This window comes from Ovis canadensis, chromosome 26, assembly GCF_042477335.2.
Source record: "Ovis canadensis isolate MfBH-ARS-UI-01 breed Bighorn chromosome 26, ARS-UI_OviCan_v2, whole genome shotgun sequence".
Taxonomy (NCBI): Eukaryota; Metazoa; Chordata; class Mammalia; order Artiodactyla; family Bovidae; genus Ovis; species Ovis canadensis.
Genome location: NC_091270.1, coordinates 33028233 through 33048992, shown reverse-complemented (window position 1 = coordinate 33048992; position 20760 = coordinate 33028233). Strand labels below are relative to the sequence as shown.

Sequence of the window (20760 nt, the reverse complement as noted above, 5' to 3'; positions counted from 1 at the left end):
GGATGTCTTACATCATTGGAGATTTGATTTTCCTTTCTTTCTTTTTTTTTGTACTTTACATCTAAGCTACTAAGAAACCCTGTGACCAGCTCTTAGCTTCAAAGTAAATAATCTGATCACTTCTCACCATGACTCCCTCCACTGCCATGCTGATCCAGCCGCCATCAAAGCTTGCCTGACTTGGAACTTCCCTGATGGTCCTGTGATTAAGACTATGCATCCCCCTCTAGGGATAATTCAATGAATTCTGACAAATGGACCAGTTGTGTAACAACAAGAACCACAAAATAAAACAGTTTCATCAACTCCCCAAATTTCCTCATTCACCTTTCAGTTAGTCCTTTTATTACTGCCATCACCACCTGCTGGCAAATGTCTGTCAACCACTGATCGGCAGTCTATCACTAGAGATTTGCCTTTTCTAAAGTCTGTTATATTTAAATGAAATCATACATTTCATTTGTGTGAATGGCTTGTGTATGTGTGTGTGTGTGTATGGCTTTTGTATATGGCTTCTTTCACTTAGTGCTTTTGAGATGTGTTTCTGTTGTTATATGTATCAATAACTCATTCCTTCTGATCGCTCAGAAACATTCCATGGTGTTCCATACCACAAATTTGTTTATCCATTCACCAGTTGATGGACTTTTGGGTTGTTGCTAGTTTTTGGCGATTTTGGCCATTGATTGAGAGATTTTGGCCATTTAGTTGGCCAGTTTGAACAAATTGCTAGATGAAGGTTCCAGTGCAAGTCTGAATGTGTATATATGTTTGTGTTTTCAGTTGGTTAAATATGTGGAGTGACTTTGCTTGGTCTTCCATAAGTATATGGTAAAATTTTTTAAGAAACTACCTAGTTTTCAAAGCAGTTGCATAATTTTGCATTCCCAGTAGCAATTTTTGAGAGTTCCGGTTGCTTCACACCCTTGTTATTTTCAGTTTTTAAAAATTCATTCATTGTAGTTGATGTGCCGTGGCATCTCTTGATTTTAATTTACATTTTCCCAGTAACTAAAGATGTTGTGTATGTTTTTCTGTGTTTTCCTTTCCTATTAATTAATAGATAATTAATGAATTATCTATTCGGGTATTTTGACCAGCTTTTAAATTATGCTTACTGCTATTTTATTGTTGTAAAGTTCTGTATGTATTCTGGATTAATTTCTTCATCAAAAATAAGGTGTTTTTGGGGGTCAGAGGGAGGCTGTGTTGTGGAGTGTGAAATCTTAGTTTCCTGACCAGGGTTGGAACCCATACCCCCAGCAGTGAAAGCCAGTAGGCAACATGTGGCCCACTGCCTTTTATTGTAAATGAAATTTATTGGAACACAGTCATGCTCATTCATTTACACATACCTGTGGCTATCATGATACAGGGGCTGTGTTGAGCAGTTGCAGCAGAGATCATAAAATTTAAAAGTTTAAATATTTATAACTTGTCCCTTTACAGAAAAATCTTGGTGACCCCTGGGCCAGAATATTTTATTTATTTTTAAAAATTTTATTTATTTTATTTGGCTGCACCAGGTCTTAATTGCAGCAAGTGGGCTCTAGTTTTCTGACCAGGGATTGAATCCTGGGCCCCCTGCATTGGGAGCATGGAGTCTCAACCATCTACCACCAGAGAAGTCCCCAGAATATTTTAAATAGAAGTACGAACTCTGAAATTGAGAGAGACTATCTGAGTGCTATAATATCTCACATAGTTCTCTGTGACCCTCCACCAGTCTCCCTCCTCCGCCCATCTACTTTACTCGTCTACTAACCCCAAACCCCTTTTCTTAAAAAAAAAAAAAAAAAGTTACAGAATTCAGTTCTCTGCCAGAATTACAAAATGATTTAACTCTTTTAAATATAGAGTTCTTGTCTTATCTTAGTTTATAATATATTACAAACACCTAAAACAATGATTTGAGGGTCCATTTTTCTTTTAAAGCAATTTCCTTTCTTTATTTTCATTCACAAACTGCTTAACATCCTGCAGAACTAGGAAGGCTGCTTCTTGTTTTCTAATCCCTGTCTGTATTAACATAATCTATTATTTATTCTCAGACTGAATTACCATCATATTTGATGTTTCAGCTGGATTAGTGACTTCTGGCCAGGGCCGAATAAACTGATAAAAGGAATTTCAGCATTTTAATGAGTCATACCATCCTGAATGCAGAAACTTTGCCACCTTTGATCCCAAATTGAACAAACTGAAATCAATGTAAACTATATCAAAAGCTTCTCCAAGTGATAGGAGCAATGTTTGAATGATGTTAACCAAGCTGTGGGTAGAAAGAGTGTGGCCTTCCATATACAGTTACTTCACTTACTGTGCTTACCTCTGCTGGCTTCATTGCCTGTCATTTCCCTTGGGTTTCAACATTCCAATTTTAATGAAAATGCTGGCATAGCCGCAGGACCTTTGAAAATGCCCTCTGGAATATGTGGGGCCTCTATCCACTACCACCAACACCGCCTGTACATCTTTCATTTCTCAACCTAATTATAATTTTCATCCTTAGTTTCCCCTAAACCCCAAGGCTGGTTTATATGCCTCTCTTCACACCCTGCATAGACCTGAATCATCCCATTTATTATACATTGGGCACAGCATCTTATAGTTGGCTATTTACCTGTTTGTTTTGCCTAGATTGTAAGAGAAACCATTTCTGTCTTATTCCATATTGTATTTGCAGTGCTTAATACAGGACCTGGCACATGGTAGTAATTATTTGTTAAGTAAATAAACCTCTTAAATGTTGTCATCTGTGAAAAAAGTATAATGCAACTAACCTGTAGAATTAGGATGGTTAAAAAAAAAAGATGCTGGATATGAGTATATTTACATATCACAATGCTAAGCGGGTAATAAACATTCAATGAATGTTAGTTGACTGGGAAATCTGCATTTTCTCTGAGTTACTATAAAGCTCCAAGTCAACTTTTAAATTTTGTCATAGATTCAATTCAAACTATGTATATTATATATACTAACATCCCTTTGCTTTTTATTTGGTCAGGTTTTTTTTTTTTTTTGATTGTTAAATGGATTCAAAAATATGCTGAAAAATTAAATGCCCCCTTTAACAGAGTTGGGTAACCCTAAGTGATTTTGTGAAGCACATTTTCCATTATACATTAAGTAAAAATATATTACAGAAAATTAAAGCCATACATTTCTGATTTGTTTACAGTTAGAATATAATTAATATTATGCTTCAAGAAGTATCTTAATAGTTCATTATTATTATATATGTATAAAGTGTTCTTTTTCTCATGAGTGTATGCTAACTCTACTGAGTGAAAGTTTGATGAACAAGATATACCCATCTCCACGTATTTTCCTACAAATTACTTATGATTGACAAAGGACAAGCATTGACTTCTCAGTTGAGAAGTGTAGCAGACACCACCTTTTAACCAAGTGTTCTCAAGCATAACCTTGCCCTGGAAAAACCAGCATTTTAGGCCTTTTGATATAATGCAAGGTGAAGACCACAACAGACAAACCCAGTTTGAAAGACATTTTACAAAATAACTGTACTTCTCAAAAATGTCAAGGTCAAGAAACAGAAAGGATAAGAAACTTTGCTGTGTTAAAGGAGACCAGAAGGTCGTGACAATTGTCATGTGATATAAAGCACGATCCTGGATTGGAGCCTTGACCCAGGGGCAAGGGGATAAAGAACATTACTGGGAAGATGGACAGAATATGATTTGGAGATTATAGATCAGATAATGGGCTTCCCTGGTGGCTGAGAAGGTAAAGAATCTGCCTACAATGCAGGAGACCTGGGTGGATCAGGTAATTGTTTAAAGTGACAGTGTTAGTTGCTCAGTCGTGTCCGACTCTTGAACCCCATGACTGCAGCCTGCCAGGCTCTTCTGTCCATGGAGCACTCCAGGCAAGAATGCTGCAGTGGGTAGCCGTTCTCTTCTCCAGGGGATCTTCCCAACCCAGGGCCTTGGGTCTCCAGCATTGCAGATTCTTTACTATCTGAGCCACCAGGGAGGCCCAGTAGTCTTATGGACATGAATCTGAGCAAACTCTGGGAGATAGAGGAGAACAGAGGAGCCTGGCATGTAGCAGTCTATGGGATCACAAAGAATAGGACACAACCTTACGGTTAAACAGCAACAACAACAACAATAGTTTTATCAGACTTGAATTTGATAACTACAGTGTTTATGCAAATAAATAGCTTTGTTCATTTCATCTATTCTTGATGAGAGGAGTGGGTTATGCTTAAAGAGATGGGAAGGATTGTTGGAAGCCATATTGGAAGGCTGTCTACCACAAAGCCAAAATAAACTCATTTAGATAATTTGAATGTATTTATCAAAGAGTAATCTAAGAACATTAGCATATAAAGTAAATGTCAAAAGAATTTCAGTTTGAATGAAAGTTGTGTGTATGAACTCAGAACCATCATTTATAAATGTTTCGATGCAGTCTAATAGAAATGTCAGACAGGAATTCTTTGGTGGTCCAATGGTTAGGACTCTGTTTCACTGCAGGAGGCCCAGGTTCAATCCCTGGGCGGGGGACTAAGATCCTGTATATGATGTGGCATGGCCAAAAAATAAAAGCATATTTTAAAGAAGTCAGATATATGTTCTAGCTGCAGCCTCTCTTTACATAGTAGTTTGATTAGCCACCAGGAGCCCATTTGTATAATGGACTTATGAGTGAAGGAGAAAAAAGTAGTGTTTCTCTGGGCTCCCAGGTGAACGGTGGTCTCTGCCTCAGATGTTGTCCCTTTGTCCTGACCCATAGACTTGCACTGAAGAATTCATTCAGTTTTCATTCATTCATCCAGTTTTCCCTCAGAATCGAGCTATTAGAATTATCCATGTAAGGTGTGCCTGTCTGTCATTCCTTCCATCCTAGGCACTGCTGCAACTGATGAGAATGTCCTGTTAAATTATAATCACCCTGTCACAAGACCTGCTGAAACAGGGCTCTATCTAATTCTTTGTAATGGTCTGCTCTCTCACCTCAAAATTATTGTATGCATGCTGGCTGAGAGCACCTTTCAAAGACTGTCTCTAGTATAATTTCAACTCAATGGACATGAGTTTGAGCAAACTCCAGGAGTTGGTGATGGACAGGGAAGACTGGCGTGCATCAGTGCCTGGGGTCACAAAGAGTCGGACATGACTGAAGGACTGAACTGAGTATAACTTCATGTGTTGTGCTTAGCTGCTCAGTCATGTCAGACTCTTTGCAACCCCATGGACTATAGCCCGCCAGGCTCCTCTGTCCATGGGGATTCTCCAGGCAAGAATACTGGAGTGGGTTGCCATGCCCTCCTCCAGGAGATCTTCCCAACCCAAGGATGCAACTCAGGTCTCCAGCATTGTAGGTGGATTCTTTACCAACCAAGCCACCAGGAATACATATATAAATTTCCTCTTAGGGGATTCCTTGGCTGTCTAGTGGTTAGGACTTGGCACTTTCCCTGAAGATGGCCTGGATTCAGTACCTGCTCAGGGAACTAAGATCCTGCAAGCTGCATGGTGCAGCCAGAAAAAACAGTTTTTTTTCCTTCTAGTCTCTAGAGGTAAAGAATGTCATCTTTTACTTCTTCTAAGATAAGATATTCAACTTTGGCCATATTTAAACATCCTGAAAGGATAACATTTTATTGAGACCACATTTCTTATGAGCTTTTTCCTTAATGATTGAGTGATTTACAAAAATGCATGCTCTACATTTTCTTCCTGTAAGACTTACATGAGACATTATCAATTCCTCATATTTCTTTTGGAAGGACACAAAAGGGACATCATTATCTACTCCCCTATCTTTAAATGTGAGAAGCATGTGTCCAATTAAATCTAGTGCTTCCTCTTCATTGTTCTGTATGAATAATTAACCTTTCTAAGTGCTGACATCAGGAAGGTTTTGAATCTCTCTCTCTTCCAAGAGGAAAATAAAACGAAGAGCAGAACCGACACTTCTTTAGAGTTTTTAATCACTTTGAAAGATAGTTAATAACAGTAAAATAAGAGCATTCAAATGTAAAATGTTGATTCTTAAAATTATTTTGTTTAGTCTTTGGTGATAATGGTTTTATTATTATCATAGGCTTCTCTAAAGTAATAATGTTCTCTAATGCAATCATTTGGAACAATATGGTCACCAATCTACTTTCATTAGTCACATGGGAACACTATAAATCAATTCCTATGATCTTTGCAATGGAAACTTGCTAGGTGCCAGCTGTGTTAATATCTGTTAATTATTATCCTTTTAAACCTCATTCTTTCTGTAAGTCAGATATGCACTTTAGGACTTTTTATAGTTTAAATTGTTCTGCTCATCCTCCTGATCTCCTACAAGGTTTTTGCCCCTCTCAGTTGATTTATAATGTAACCTTGAAGCAAGAAGTAGCATTAGTCGACTGCTGTTTTAATAAATGGCTTGTCAGCTATTTTACAACTATGGTTGTTTCTTTGACTAGAGAAATTTCTAGGTAGCTGGCTTTTGAATTCATTATTTTCAAGAGTTGACTGGACATTCTTGATCAAATCTGTCTTCTGTGCAAATAAATACTTGATTGGTAGAGAGAAATAGTTCTGCTATGTCTTGATTTTGATTTTACATGGTCTGATTCTGTCATACACTTACTAGTCAATTTGGAGGATTGAAAATATCATAAGACTATTTTACATTTAACCTGCTAAAAGAATAGTTATCCTCTCTGTTTGGTTTACTTGTTTTGCAACACAGAATTAAATTATCGTGAGAAATCAATAAGATTTTGGAATGCTGCAAAACTTTTAGCTACCACAGTCAAATTTAATTAGGTTCACTTTTCACAGTGATTTCCCCCCCGACCCCACCATGCACAATTGGCATTTCAAAATAAGTCTTATCTTAAACTGAACTCATCACGTAGTCAGTGTCTCCTGGCTTCTATTTCTGCACTCTCAGTTTCCCTTTCCCTTAATGGCATCAATCCATCCACTCGACCAAGCTGAAAATCTTAAGAACATTCTAGATGTTTCTTCCTGCTCCCATGCATCCTGACAGTCTGCAAATTTTTATCAAAATATGTCCTTCTTCTGTTTCTTCTTTATCCCTCCAATTGCTGCCTTTGGGGGGTTTTCAATATTTCTTTTCCCCTGCTTCCCGTTACACTCACATCCGTAGCTCCACACAGCAGTGTTTGATATAACACTGCCTATTCTCTTCATGTTCTTGCTCCTGACAATCACTAATCTGCTTTCAGTTTCTGTGAGTTTGTCTATTCTGGGCATTTCAAATAAACAGAATTGTAAGATAGGGAATTCTGTCTGGTTGCCTCAACTTAGCATGTCTTCAAGATTCATTGGTGTTGTAACATGCATTAATACTTCATCATTTTTTATGTATGGCATAATATTCCACTTACAGGTATATCAAGTTTTGTTTATCCATTCATCAGTTGGAGGCATTTGGGGTGTTTCCACTTTTTGGCTGTTATGAATCATGCTGTTATGAATATTTGTATACAAATTTGTATATCTCTTGGGTATACATCTGGGGGTGAAATTACTGGGTCATCTGATTAGTGTGCTTAACATGTTAAGGAACTGCTAAACTGTTTTTCAAAGTGGCTATACCATTTTACATTCCCACTAGCAGTGATGGAAGGTTCAAATTGCTCCACTTTCTGCCCAAGACTTTTTTTTCTTAATTATAGTCATTCTAGCAAGTGTGGTTTTGTTTTGTTTGTGGTTTTGACTCAGATTTCTCTAGTGACTTACAATGTTCATCATCTTATTGTGTGCTTTATGGGTCATTTATTTATCTTCTTTGGAGAAATGTGTATTCAAGATCTTTGCTAAGTTTTAATTGGTTTGTTCATCTTTTGATTGCTGTATGTCAGTGAGGTGAAGTTCGGTGCATCTGCCACTTCCACAGTCTTTCCTACTGCTTGGAAATGCTTTTAGCTTTGTCTAGTCAAGCATTTGGGCTTCCCAGGTGATACTGGGAATAAAGAATCAACCTGCCAATGCAGGAGACACAAGAGACGTGGGTTCGATCCCTAGGTTGGAAAGATCTCCTGGAGGAGGAAATGGCAACCCACTCCAGTATTCTTGGCTGGAAAATTCCATGAACAGAGGATCCTGGTGGGGTACAGTCCATGGGGCCACAGAGTGTTGGACAGGACTTTCATGCATTTAAACATCCATTAACATATTATGTTCTGTGCCTGTTGGAAACAAAGTATCTGATAAGACATGTCATCTCTCCTGTGGATTATGCTGCCTGACTTCCTACTCAATCCTTTTACCCTGCATCCCAAATGATTGTTCGGAAAAGTGAATTTGATCGTATTACTTACGCTAATGACTTTAATGCTTCCTTTATTCACTACTAGAAAAAGTTCTGGTTCTTTGAAATGATTTATGTTCCTTGCCAACCTCGTCAAGGTCATCTCTTGTCTCTACCCTGTACCCCCATCTGGGATAACTTTAGTGTAGTCTAGTTAAATGTACATCTAGATATACTCAAGTTAGAAACTAGGGGAATAAGTGGGTTTCTGGTGGCTCAGTTGGTAAAAAATCCACCTGCAATGCAGGAGACCCAGGTTCAATCCCTGGGTCAGGAAGATCCTCTGGAGAAGGGAATGGCAATTCACTCCAGTATTCTTGGCCTGGAGAATCCCATGGACAGAGGAGCCTGGTGGGCTGTACTCCATGGGGTCGTAAAGAGTCAGACACAACTGACTGACTAATAATGACACTCAAAAACTCGAAGCAGGTCTCAGGTGAGAATGAACGTCTTAACTCTGGATCCCCAAACAGCAGATCTCTCTGAAGCCTGTGACCTGGGAACACAGGCTGTATTTTTTTACCCTGTTGTCTTAAGTGGGATCTTTAGATGTTCCAACCTCACCTCAGTGTTACTATTAAGTAGTAAGGGAGAGCTAGCACTTGGATCAGGGTTAAAGGGGAGCATAGCTCTTTAAGGACTGAGGGGATCACTACCTCACTATATGACTTTGAAAATAGATCTAGGAAATTCCCTGGGAGTCCAGTCCATGCTCTCACTGCCAAGGGCCCAGGTTTGGTTCCTGGTTGGGGAACAAAAATCCCATAAATCCCCAAAATCCTGTGGCTAAAAATAAGAGGGCTATATAAATTAAAAAATTCCTTTTAAATTTTGGCATAAACTAGTAAAATAGCAAAATCTGTGTATATACACACAGCACAGAAATATAAAGCAACTATGAAATTCAAATTACATCTCCAAGGTGGAAAGTATCTATTGCTGCCTAATGACCTAACCCCAAAATTCAAATGGCTTAAAACAAGCATTTTATTTTTTCAGCTTGTTTGCCCCATAATTGACAAGTAAAATTGTAAGATATTCCAACTGTACATTGTGATGATTGTATGTATGTGTACATATATATGATGACAATTTTAAAGTTCTAGTCTTAGCAGATTTTAATTTTATAAATTATAAACTATAGTCACTATGTAAAAAAGAAAATCATCTTACTTTTCTCATCCTTCTGTGGGTGAGAAATTTGGAAAAGGGCCGTCTAGGCCCTACAGTTGATTTGGTGTCGCCTGGGGTGAGTGTGGCAGGGTGATCCTTCCAAGATGGCTCTTTGATTTGAATCCCTGGCACGTCATGACTCCTTTGCCTTACTGTCTCCATATCTTGTCCCGCTGGGCCTGTGCATACAGCTTGCATCAGCTCCTGTTGCAGTTCTGCTGGTTTTCTGGGATGGTGGTCTTCAAGTAATCGTGCTTCTTAAGATGACAGTTGGTTTCGGCAAGAACAAGGCAGTAGCTACCAGGTCTCTTAGAGGCTAGGCCTGAAGTAGGCTTAGCTATTATAGCATCAATTATACCACACCCTGTTGATCAAAGCAGACCAAGCAGAGACTCAAGATAAAGGATCATAGATCCCAACTCTCAGTTGGAAGAGTAGCAGAATTTGCAGTCATCCCTAAACTGCCATAAAATCTTTTAGGCATATATATTTGATAAGCATAGAGGTTTCCACTGCCCCCTACCAAGTATTAGTAAGTACCACGCTAAGTCCTCAGCAGTCTGCAAATGTGTTGGCTGTCTTAGATAAAGACGAGGTGCTATTCCATCTGTTGTGTATACCTTTTGTTATTGTTGTTGTTCAGTCTCTAAGTCATGTCTGACTCTTTGTTACCTCATGGACTACAGCATGCCAGGCTTCCCTGTCCTGCATTACTTTAATAACTTCTAAAATATTTAATGGCCATGATAATCAAAATTCGCTAAAGTTGTATTTCTTTGATTTCTGCATGTGTATTTTATTATCAACACATGCAGTTGCAGGAAGCATGTAGTTTGCCTTTTATGACACATACCTGAGATCTTAGGAGTATTAAAAATAGTTTATCAATGCCCAGGGTATCATTCTGGCTCACCTAATACCTTGATTTACTGAAGTCACAAAAGTTATTTTGGCTTTTTTTAATGGATATAAGTTTAGCCACATTGTAAAGCATAGCTTTGTGCAGGTGTTTTCACATGTCTGATCCATTGACATGAAAGAAATTCAACCTTTGGGTCATAGAGAAAAGAAGCAAAAGACCTAATAAAAAGCACATGTTAACCGTTAATGTTCATTTACCAAATCCTACTTAAACTCTTGTACTCTCAGAGCTAATTTCATCCAATTGCCTTTTAATTATAGTCTCTTGCTCAGAGTTGCAAATATAATAGCTTTTTAATATAACTTGCAGTGTTCTGTGTCCAATGTAGGATGTAATCATGCAATTTATTCAGTCAGAGCTAGTGCATTAGGTAATTAAAACATAAGCACACAAAGATTTCTGCACATGCATATTTGGCAGGAAAGTAACATAAGAATCTGACAATTTTTTTGCCGAGTTCTTTCTGGATAGAATATAAGGAAAATCCTATGTCCACCAGTGCACAGTGTAGCTAAGGTGAAATACAGAAATCAGATATGACTGTTTGGGAGACGTGGGCACATATCGTATCAAGAGAGTATGATAAAGTAGGAATGTAAGTGGTTTAACACGTTAACTATGTAATCACAGCCTTGGTTGATATAATTCTCAAGCAAGATAGTTCTTCATTATCTAAGATGTTAGGAGTTGAACAGACCCTCAATCTCCTGTCCCTTTTAGAGGAAGACAAAAAAAAAGATATGGGATTTCAGATAATTTTGACTATTAACAAAAATGGCCATTAAAAAAAAAGCTCTTTTGTGTAGTGATTACTTTGGGGGAGTAAGAGTTGACATATGCATAGGTAATTAAACCCTTCTCTAGTTTCCACCTTTATTTTGGTGTAACCAGATTTCATGTAAAATCAAGTAAGTGTTTTACTAGCTGTTTTAAAATACATATAATTTTGGTGACATTTAATTGAAAAGAAATTTATCTACTCCTTTTTTGGCTGTCCTGGGTCTTTGTTGGTGCGCACAGGCTTTCCCTAGTTGTGGAGCAGGGACTGCTCTCTCAGTATAATGCGGGGGCTCCTCGCTGCAGTGGCTTCCCTTGTTGCCGAGCATAGACCCTGGGACGCGTGCACTCAGTAGTTGCGGCTCCAGGGCTCCAGAGCACAGGCTTAGTTGCTCCGCAACATGTGGGATCCTCCTGGATCAGACATTGAACCTGAGTCTCCTGCATTGGCGGACAGATTCTTTACCACTGAGCCACAAGGGAAGCCCTGTAATTAATTTTTAAAAAACACATTAAGGTACATTTTTATACATTTATTCATTCCATAATTTATTAAGTGCTAACTAATTATGCCCCATATATTACAGTGATACCACAGTTTTTTGTAGAGTGTATTTCTGTAGTGTTAACTTTAACTGTGTTTGGCCATTAAATAAATTAAAAAACAAAGGATTACATGCTATGAATCCAAATATCAGTGTGGGATTTAGTTATTGATCAGGATTTAGGGTTTGTAAAATGCCAGTATCTGGAGACATAAAGGACAAACAAGAACAGTTAGGAGGCTAGCCAAGTAATTTCCTACTCTCAGATCAGAATTTAACTTAGTCTTGGAATCCAGATAGACACTTTCTCAGGCTGATGCTCCTTGTACATTTACATGTAAACACTGAGATTTTGGCCCCTTCAGCTCCAGAAAGAGTCATCTCTGAAGGAGACCAGCCTGCACACACAGGGGATCCTTCCTGATGTTCCGAGTCCCAGCTCTCAAGTTTACAGCCTAAACTTTGCCATTGAATTTCTCTAGTCTTGACCGCTCTCTATTTAATCCTGCCTTTTACCTAGTCCTATTGAAGCTTCCTTCATAGTTCAGTCAGTACAGAATCTGCCTGCAATGCAGGAGACCTGGGTTCAATTCCTGGGTGAGGAAGATCCTCTGGAGAAGGAAATGGCAACCCATTCCAGTATTCTCGCCTGGAGAATCCCATGGACAGAGGAGCCTGGCGAGGCTACAGTCCGTGGGATTGCAAGAGTTGGACACAACGTTGCAACTACACCACCACCACAGTAGTAGTAGCTTGTTCTTAAGTAAAAATGAAAGCCCTTGATTTGAAAAAAAAAGCACATATAGTTTTATTTTTGGCATTTCTAAAAGCAAGATTAACTTTAAATTTGGTATGTTTATATTTTGTGTTGACTTTTTTCCCCCTGAAAAGTTGTTTATGGTACATACTTCCTCCTGTGGCTTCCCTCTGGCTGTGGACCTCTTTCTTTCCCTTTATAGCCTAGCTTCCTTTAAGGATATTTGTACATTTCCTACTGAATAAAGATTTATGCAACTTGTTCCCTTTTAATGGACATTTGTATTATGAATCAGACTACTGTTAAAACATGTTTTAGTCAACATCTTTGAACAAATTATCTACATTAGTGCACATATTCTGTAAAGTGGAATTCTAGAAAATATTTGGCCTAAAAAAAACACTCATTATGGTTTGAACTGTGCACCATCAAAAATCCATGTTGAAATCCTAACACCCAGTACCTAGGAATGTAACCTCATTTGGAGATAGTAATCTTTATAGACCAAGTTACAGTGAGGGCATCATCAGGGTGGGTTCTGATCTAGTCTGTCTGATATGCTTTTAAGAGGAAATCTGAACACAGGCATGCAGAGGGAAGATGATGTGAAGATACAGGCAGATGTCATGTAACCCAGAAGACAGTCACCTTCAAGCCAATAAGACATCTGGAACGGAGTCTGTCTTCACAACCCTAGGAAGGAACCAATACTGCCAATACCTTTCTTGGAACTTCTAGCTCCAGAACTATGAGACAACAAATATCTGTTTAAGTCACCCAGTTGGTGGTACTGTTACGGCAGTTCCAGAAAACTGGCTAGTGCACCCCTCCCCAAATGGCTTTTTATCCCTTAACCGACCATGTAGGAGAGTAACTTCCCCCCTACACCTCACTGACACTAAACAATCAATTTTTACCATGTTTTGCTAATTTGGAAGACAGCTAAATGATATCTTTTTAATGCACACTTCTTTGATTTTTTAATACAGATTTAATACATTTCTAGGGTTTTATTTCCTTTTATTTAAAAATATCTAAAATGGATTCAAATGGATTGACATCATCAGCTATTTACTATGATTAACATGGTTTGACACAATCATAAAAATAAGATGATTAAACAATATGCTTAACTTGACAAATTTTAACTATGCATTAATTTATTGAAAATCTATTGCAAAATTTTCATTCTCTAGAATTATCACTTGTATTAAGAAGTATACTCCTAAAAGGAAAAAGCTAAATGACTGAAAACTACAAAGTGAAAAAGTAAGTCAATTTCTTATTTATAGCATGAGATATTAAGTCTCATATCCAAAAATCCAATTTGTTAAGGTATTAAGGATTATGCTTTTTAAGTAAGTTCATTACTGACCTTACTGTTAGAAGCACGCTGTAATTCTACACAAAGTTCTAAAATAATACCTCAGACTAGAGGAGCATCTTAGTAACATAAAAAATAAAAAAAATGGCTTGAGGGTTGCAATATTGATTTTAAAATTGTTTCCTGAACCAATTATCAATGAGGCATATTTGTTCCCAGTAACTCTTTAGTTAATATATGCTCCTCCTGTTTAATGATTATTTTTTAATCTTTTCTCACAGACTCATATTGGCCTTTGCATGAGTCAAGAGGTGGGCTTTCATGTTATTCGACTGAATAAATTTTCTGCGACAGCCTACAAAAGGACACACAAAAGGTTTCTCCCCAGTGTGGATGCGCACGTGTGTACGCAAGTTGAAGGACAGGGAAAAGCGTTTTCCGCACCCTTCAAAAGTGCACGGAAATGGCCTCTCTCCAGTATGAACCAGAAAATGTCTTTTTAGCTTTGTACTCTCCTTGAAGGCTTTCCCACATTCTGCACACACATGATCTCGGGGACTATGAACTCGAAGATGCTTCCTCAGGGATGTTTTATTCTTGAACTCTCTTATGCATCCGTCGTGAGGACAAACATAGCTTTCAGGAGCACCATATCCTTTCTTTGTATTTGGCCTCCTTCTAGTACATCCTGTGAGCTGTTTAGGTTCTGAAAAGTCCATGTTGGGTATTCCTCCCGGAAGAAGCTTCTTGCTTGTCTTGTACTCAGAAAACTCAAGAAGTGGATTCTCTCCAATCATCTGTTGAGGAAATTCTTGTTTTGCATCCCTTTTCATATATTCCAAAGAACATTCAAGAAGTGAGCTTGCCACAAGAACCTGTTGAGAAAGGTCTTGTTCTGATCCGTCTTTCAGACGTTCAAAGGACTGAAGGAGTGGGTCCTCTTCCACGATAGGTTCAGAAAACTCACCTCTTATTATGCATTCTATGTAACAGTCAGAGAACGTATCATCTTCGACAACCCGGAAGCTAGTCTCATAGCACACATCCTCATCACATAAGATCCGTGTCGTGTCAGGAGGTTCCTGCTGGGCTGGCAGTGACTTGTCTGTACGGGCAGCTCTTCTACCCAGGCCTTTCTGGCTAGGTGTTGTTCCCCTTTTCTTCCGCTGCTGGTCCATGGTGTCCTGTTAGTTCCCTCTTTGAAGGTTTACACCAGGATAGATCAACCACTTCTGGGTAGGAGTGATCAGCCTGAATTGTCTTCAGCAAGCACCTGTTTAAGACAGCAGTCATTAGGTGAAATATATTCCAATTAATATAGTCTCAATTTGAGCCATGATCAGAAAATGACCTCAAAAAATGGCCTAGAACTCACTTTCTAATGATAGAATCACTACATTTACATCTTTGACTAATTCTCCAAGAGAGTAAGAGAGTTAGTTGTGAAGTACGTAAGACTTGGATCATAACCATTTCTTTCCTGGTTACCCCCCACATGTTATCAGACCTTTCTAATTGATCAGCTAGCGTCTACTGGGCACTCATGATCTGCATTTAAAGTGCTCAGCGCACTTCATGGCATAGAGCAAATGCTGACCGCTCATGTGAGCTACTGTTAGTTCACTTTTATATTCATTCTGTAAGTAAATATAGGATCCTGCTAAGTGCCAGGTACTCTTCTAGACCAAAGGCAGCAAACTTTTTCTGTAATGAGACAGATTTAAGCTTTGTGGGTCCTGCAGGCCTGTGTCATAGCTATTCAACTCTCACTGTGGCATGGAAGCAGCCATAGACAGTACGTGGAGGATGGGCAGTTTACAGCAGAGACTGATTCGGTGTGTGGCTGTAGCTTGCCCACCTTTGTTCTAGAAGATGCAGATACAGAGAACAAACCACATGAGATCCACACATTCCCGTCTCCTATCAGTGCAAGTCAAAATAAAGGCACAGGGGAATTTGGCCCCAAATGGTTTTTGATCATTTTTTAAAAAAATCTAAAAGTAGCATTATGAGAGTTACGGCATGATTATATTCTTCCTAAGAGCCTTTTATTTAATTGTTACAATTGTTTAGCAATTAAGCAAAGGATCTAAAGATCTTTTATAAGATCTGTTAATTTTAGCCTGATGTCCTGCTGTAGGAACAAAAATCAAGTGCTTTTTAAAAAGGAGCAAATGTGTAAGTACCGGAATGAAAATTAACTGCTTATTTTTAAATAGCCATATTAAAAAATACCACCTCAAAATTTTGTGTCATTTACTTTTGGTAAAATAATACACAGAATGAAAACGAAACATGCTTTCATGTCTTCTTAAACACTATATACACACACATACATGTTTATGTATAAAGTAAATATACATTTAATATACTTTAGTATGTATATATTTAGTATATATATATATTCAGTATATATATACTAAATATATACATTTAGTATATACTAATATATACTAAAGTATATTTGTATACTTTATAATGTATCTTTACTTATGTATGTATAAATAAATAATGTGTAAATATATAACAATATATAAACTATGTATGTATTATATAAATTTACTTATCTGTATAAAACATATATAAATGGGGATTTCCCTCATGGTTTAGTAGTTAAGACTCCATGCTTCCAATGCAGGGGGTGAGGGTTTGATTCTTAATTGGGGAACTAAGATCCTGCATGCCTTAGCCATACACATACACACACACCAAATATAAATGTTATATGATATTTTTAAATTGCTAAGGGAGGATTTTTAAATGTCTTAAGCATTTATATATAAGTATGTCATATTTATAAATAAATTGCTCAGGGAAGAGGTTTAAATGTAATAAATATATATTTCTATACTATATACTTATTTAAAACTCTTCCTTTATCAACTGAAGTGCATGTTTTGTTTTTATTGCATGTTTTTCTTTTGCCAAAAATAAATATCTTGATTTTTTTGAGGTGGTTATTTTTAAACATGCCTTTTAAAAAATACTATGAAGCTGTTTATATATGTTATAGTCCTAATAATAAAGTTAATGGTATAAGTATTATTTATTCTGTCCAATCAAGGAGACTGTATCCAGGAATATTTGCCTAACAAAATCTTGCTCTCATAGCTAAAAAATAATTTTTGTTTCATTTTATATTAGTGAATATAGCATTTTTGGAGCAAAACACTAGTGACAGACCTAAAGTAGGAAAGACCACAATAGCCCACTCCCTCAATCAGCTCATTTAAAGTAGCTGCAATTCATTTGATTCCAGCTTTTCTCTACAAACTTATCTCTTGCCATCTCCAGCTCTCCTATTTAATTTCCAGCCAAATAAACTCTCCTTTTGTAAAGTGTTTGCTCTTTCCTCTCAACAAAATACTACCTAGCCTCATATGTATATCTGTAACTTACATAATATTACTGTAATCAATTATATCTCCCCCCACCCCAAAGAAACTAGGATAAATACCAAGCTATTTACCAAGAATTAAAAATCTCTACTTAAAAACAGCATTTGCTCAGGCCCGCTTTCCTTGATTCTCAATCTCTATTCAAGTCTCTAAGCTAAATGCTCTCCTAGCTTCCTACTGCACACTGGCCAGAGCCCCTTGGTTCTTACTATCTCAGATCTGTTTTTCCTACCAATTGGAAAGCTCTAAGGCTGTGTCTTATCCACATGCCCCAGCACTCACTAGTTTTGTATAATGATGTATACATTATATCTTAATTGTATAAGAACTAATTGATGAATATACATTTAGTCATCAGACTGGTAATACCTCATCTAGCAATCCTATAAAAAATAAATTTACTAGGAGAAAAAGTTGCCAATCAGTGGTGCTAATGTGTACAGCACTCAACTTCTAAAGTAAGATTATTTGTCAGATCTGTGACCATGCCATTTCTCACAATATGCAAGCTTGTGAGAACGCTGTATAAATTGAAATGGTAATTTATTATGAGAACACTCCTGTTGATGCTCAACTACATCCACTCCGGTGGTAGTACTGGTTAAGCGTGGTATGAAGACAAAATCTGGTTGTTACACGTATTACTTAATGGCATGAGACTAAATATTATATTTTCTATTTCTCAAATTGTGATGTAATTACTTCCAAAGTACATCATTTACTTATTCAGTCATTCGATAAATATTTAGTAGCAAACATTGTTAGGTGCTGACGCTTTTAAAATAATCTGTGTTTTGGCTGCACCGCATGGCTTACTGTATCTCAGTTCTCCTACCAGGGATCGAACTGGGCTCATGGCAGGGAAGGGAAAGCATGGAGTCCTAACCACTAGGCTGTCAGGGAATTCCCCCAGAGCTGACTCTTAAGGCAGCAGAAAAGATACAAAGCCCCTGGTTTTCATGGAACCTCTATCTGTGTGTGATAGAAATGTAAATAAAGTTTTTATAAGATGGTAAATAGTTTCCGGTTGAGAAAAACGCTACGAAACGAAACCAAAAGAGGAAAAATGGAGGAGGCTATCTTTTAAAATGAATATCTGCAAAGGCTTCCAAGGAAGCATTAGACGAAGCATCTGAAAAAGATTAGTCAGCTGAAAGGTGGAAGGAGAGTGTTCTTTTCAAGCTGCAGCAGAAAGCACAAAGGGATTAGCTTGCTGGATGGAAAGAAAGCCATGCTTGTTACACAAAATGGCGGGCGGAGGCCACAGAGGTCAGAGAGAAGGTTGGGGATGTGCAGGAGGGAGCCATTTGCGGGTAGTTCCCGAACCGAGGGGAGCCATTAAGGGGTTTCTTTCAAAGAAGGAAATTAGCATGCTCTGATTTAGGGGGAAAGACTGCTCAGGCCGATTTGTGAAGAATGGATTAAGGCAGGCAAGAGGGAAAGCAGGAAAAAAATCCCTTAGGCTTTTTAGTAGTCTAGGAAAAGAATGTTGGAGGTTTGGAGCTTGTGCTGGCAATGGAGGAGAAATGAAGAGAGAGGGAAAGTGGAGATGGCCTTTCAATTTGCTGTCGGGTTGGATGAAGAGGGTGAGAGAACAGGAATCAAGAATGAGCGAGGAGACTAATTTTTTGCTCAAGCCATTGGGTGGATGGCAGTGCCATTTACAGAGATAATTGAAGAGGAAAGAAAGGGAAAATAAGTTTACTCTCTTTATAATAATTTAAAAGTGTTAGCATAAAATAGACCTAGCCGTTTCTTGCAATGAAAGCAATATCGTTTTGAAACAAAATTTAAAAATGCAATTTCAAGGAAATTTCAACCAGGCATCTGTTTTCTTGAGAGTGTATTTACTTTCCTACTTTGGTTGGAAAGTTTGAGGCCAGTGGCTGGCCCGAAACAGCTGTAGATTAAGGCCGTTTAAACACTGAAGTCTACCGGCCAAGGTCCACTCCCCACCTGGTTCTAGGATGACAAAACAGTTCCCATTCGTGATTTTCAAAAATTTTTTTGATAGGGATACAGTTTAAAATCCATCCTAAACACATACCCCTTCTCCAACAGCTGAAAAAGAGCAGTTCCACTGAACGGTACTTACCCATGCTACCGCGAAGCACTCTGTCGCCTATTCCAAGTCCTTTCGAAGGTAAAAATGTAGAAAAAACTGCTACTAGAGCTCCCCACACAGGTTAAAATCAATGTGCTTTATGCTCCAAGGGTTGGATCCACCCTCCTTTGGATGGTCACAGGTTACACCTACTTTTCAACTCTGCATTGATTAGTCGAATTTAGGAGGAAGGCCGTACCTACCCCCAGGAAGGTTGAGGGATCAAGCAGCGGTGGGCGTGGAGGTGGGTGTGACTCAGGTAGGTTTTGGCCGCCTGACTGCCTGCCTAGGTCACCTTCAACCGGGAGCCCAGGGCCAGGGCCGACTCCCCACCCCACCCCTGCCCCTCACCCCTCTGCCACGTGGGAAAAACCTCTGAATCCCTACCGCCCAGTTTTAGCAAGAAGTAGGCACTCAGTAAATCTCTACTGAACAAATAAGTAGAATCAAATTTAGGAAATTCTTTGTCAGTGAAAGAAAATCCATTTACCAGGAGGCAGTTTCACCCCTCCAAACGAACACCACGCCTTTCCTTGTGCTTTCTCTTACCTTCCCCCAGACTTCATCCCAGATCTCACCCTACCCTCGGTCTCCGAAAAATGCCTGTGAGTCTTTTCCAGCCATTATGCGACTCTCCTTGTCTCTGAAGATAACTCACTTTGAAAGTACCGGTCAGTCCACGCTCAGCATTGGCTATGGTCTAGTGAAGTTTAATAATTTGTATAAGTACACAGATCATTAAAACAAAAACCAAGTCAATGTTTAAAAGCCTCTTAACATTTTTCACGTGTATATCTGGGAGCAGTTCTCCACTTTTTTTTGTCTGCTTTAGAATAAAAACCAGTGAGAAAAATTGGAGATCATTATTGGAGATTATTGGGGCAATAATGACTTTTTAAAAAATGGATTATTCCCCCATCTTCCCCAGTAGGCCACACCAGGTCCCCATCTGTTTGATATCAAAATTATGTTAAGACTTTCTTAGCTCCTTACCTGGAAATATTTTTATTTGCAGGTGAATTTCTGAAGACAGGGATTGTGAGAATCTACTTCTCTCTCGTTCTTTGGGATGCACCGCTGTGGTCTCTAGAAACTGCAGGCAAGTTCTCCGAGCAGGTTTGAATCAGATGTCTGTGTGTGTGTGATAGAAATGTTAACATTTTGTGTTTCAATAAGAAATACAACTTCAAGGAGCCAAAGAATCCGAGAAGAACATTCTTTCCAAGCCTTTAAATGGCAGTATCATTGGTCCTTGAAAGTCCTTTTCCTCACTGGAGGCTGTCTCTCTATATAAACTGTCATTATCATCATTTACATATCTAAATGATACTTATGCTAAACAAAATATAAATAAATGATAATATCACAATATTGCGTATCTGTTGTATATTGATGTAATGTATATAGTACATATAGGATGACGTATATAGAGTAATAGACACAC

The 20760-nt window shown here is 38.2% G+C and overlaps 1 protein-coding gene across 1 annotated transcript; it reads right to left on the bottom strand.

Moving 5' to 3' along the window:
• Window positions 1–13489: 13489 nt before the first annotated feature.
• On the bottom strand, window positions 13490–19649 carry ZFP42 (ZFP42 zinc finger protein). The gene is made up of 2 exons (XM_069572817.1): window positions 19308–19649; window positions 13490–15087 (listed from the first exon to the last, which is right to left on the bottom strand). The coding sequence occupies exon 2, from the start codon at window positions 14990–14992 to the stop codon at window positions 14090–14092; it is 903 nt and encodes a 300-aa protein (XP_069428918.1). The 5' UTR covers window positions 14993–15087; window positions 19308–19649; the 3' UTR covers window positions 13490–14089.
• Between the last annotated feature and the right edge of the window lie 1111 nt (window positions 19650–20760).

Excerpts from the sequence above, each read along its gene's own strand:
- ZFP42 (XM_069572817.1), bottom strand. The coding sequence starts at position 14,992 with ATGGACCAGCAGCGGAAGAAAAGGGGAACAACACCTAGCCAGAAAGGC.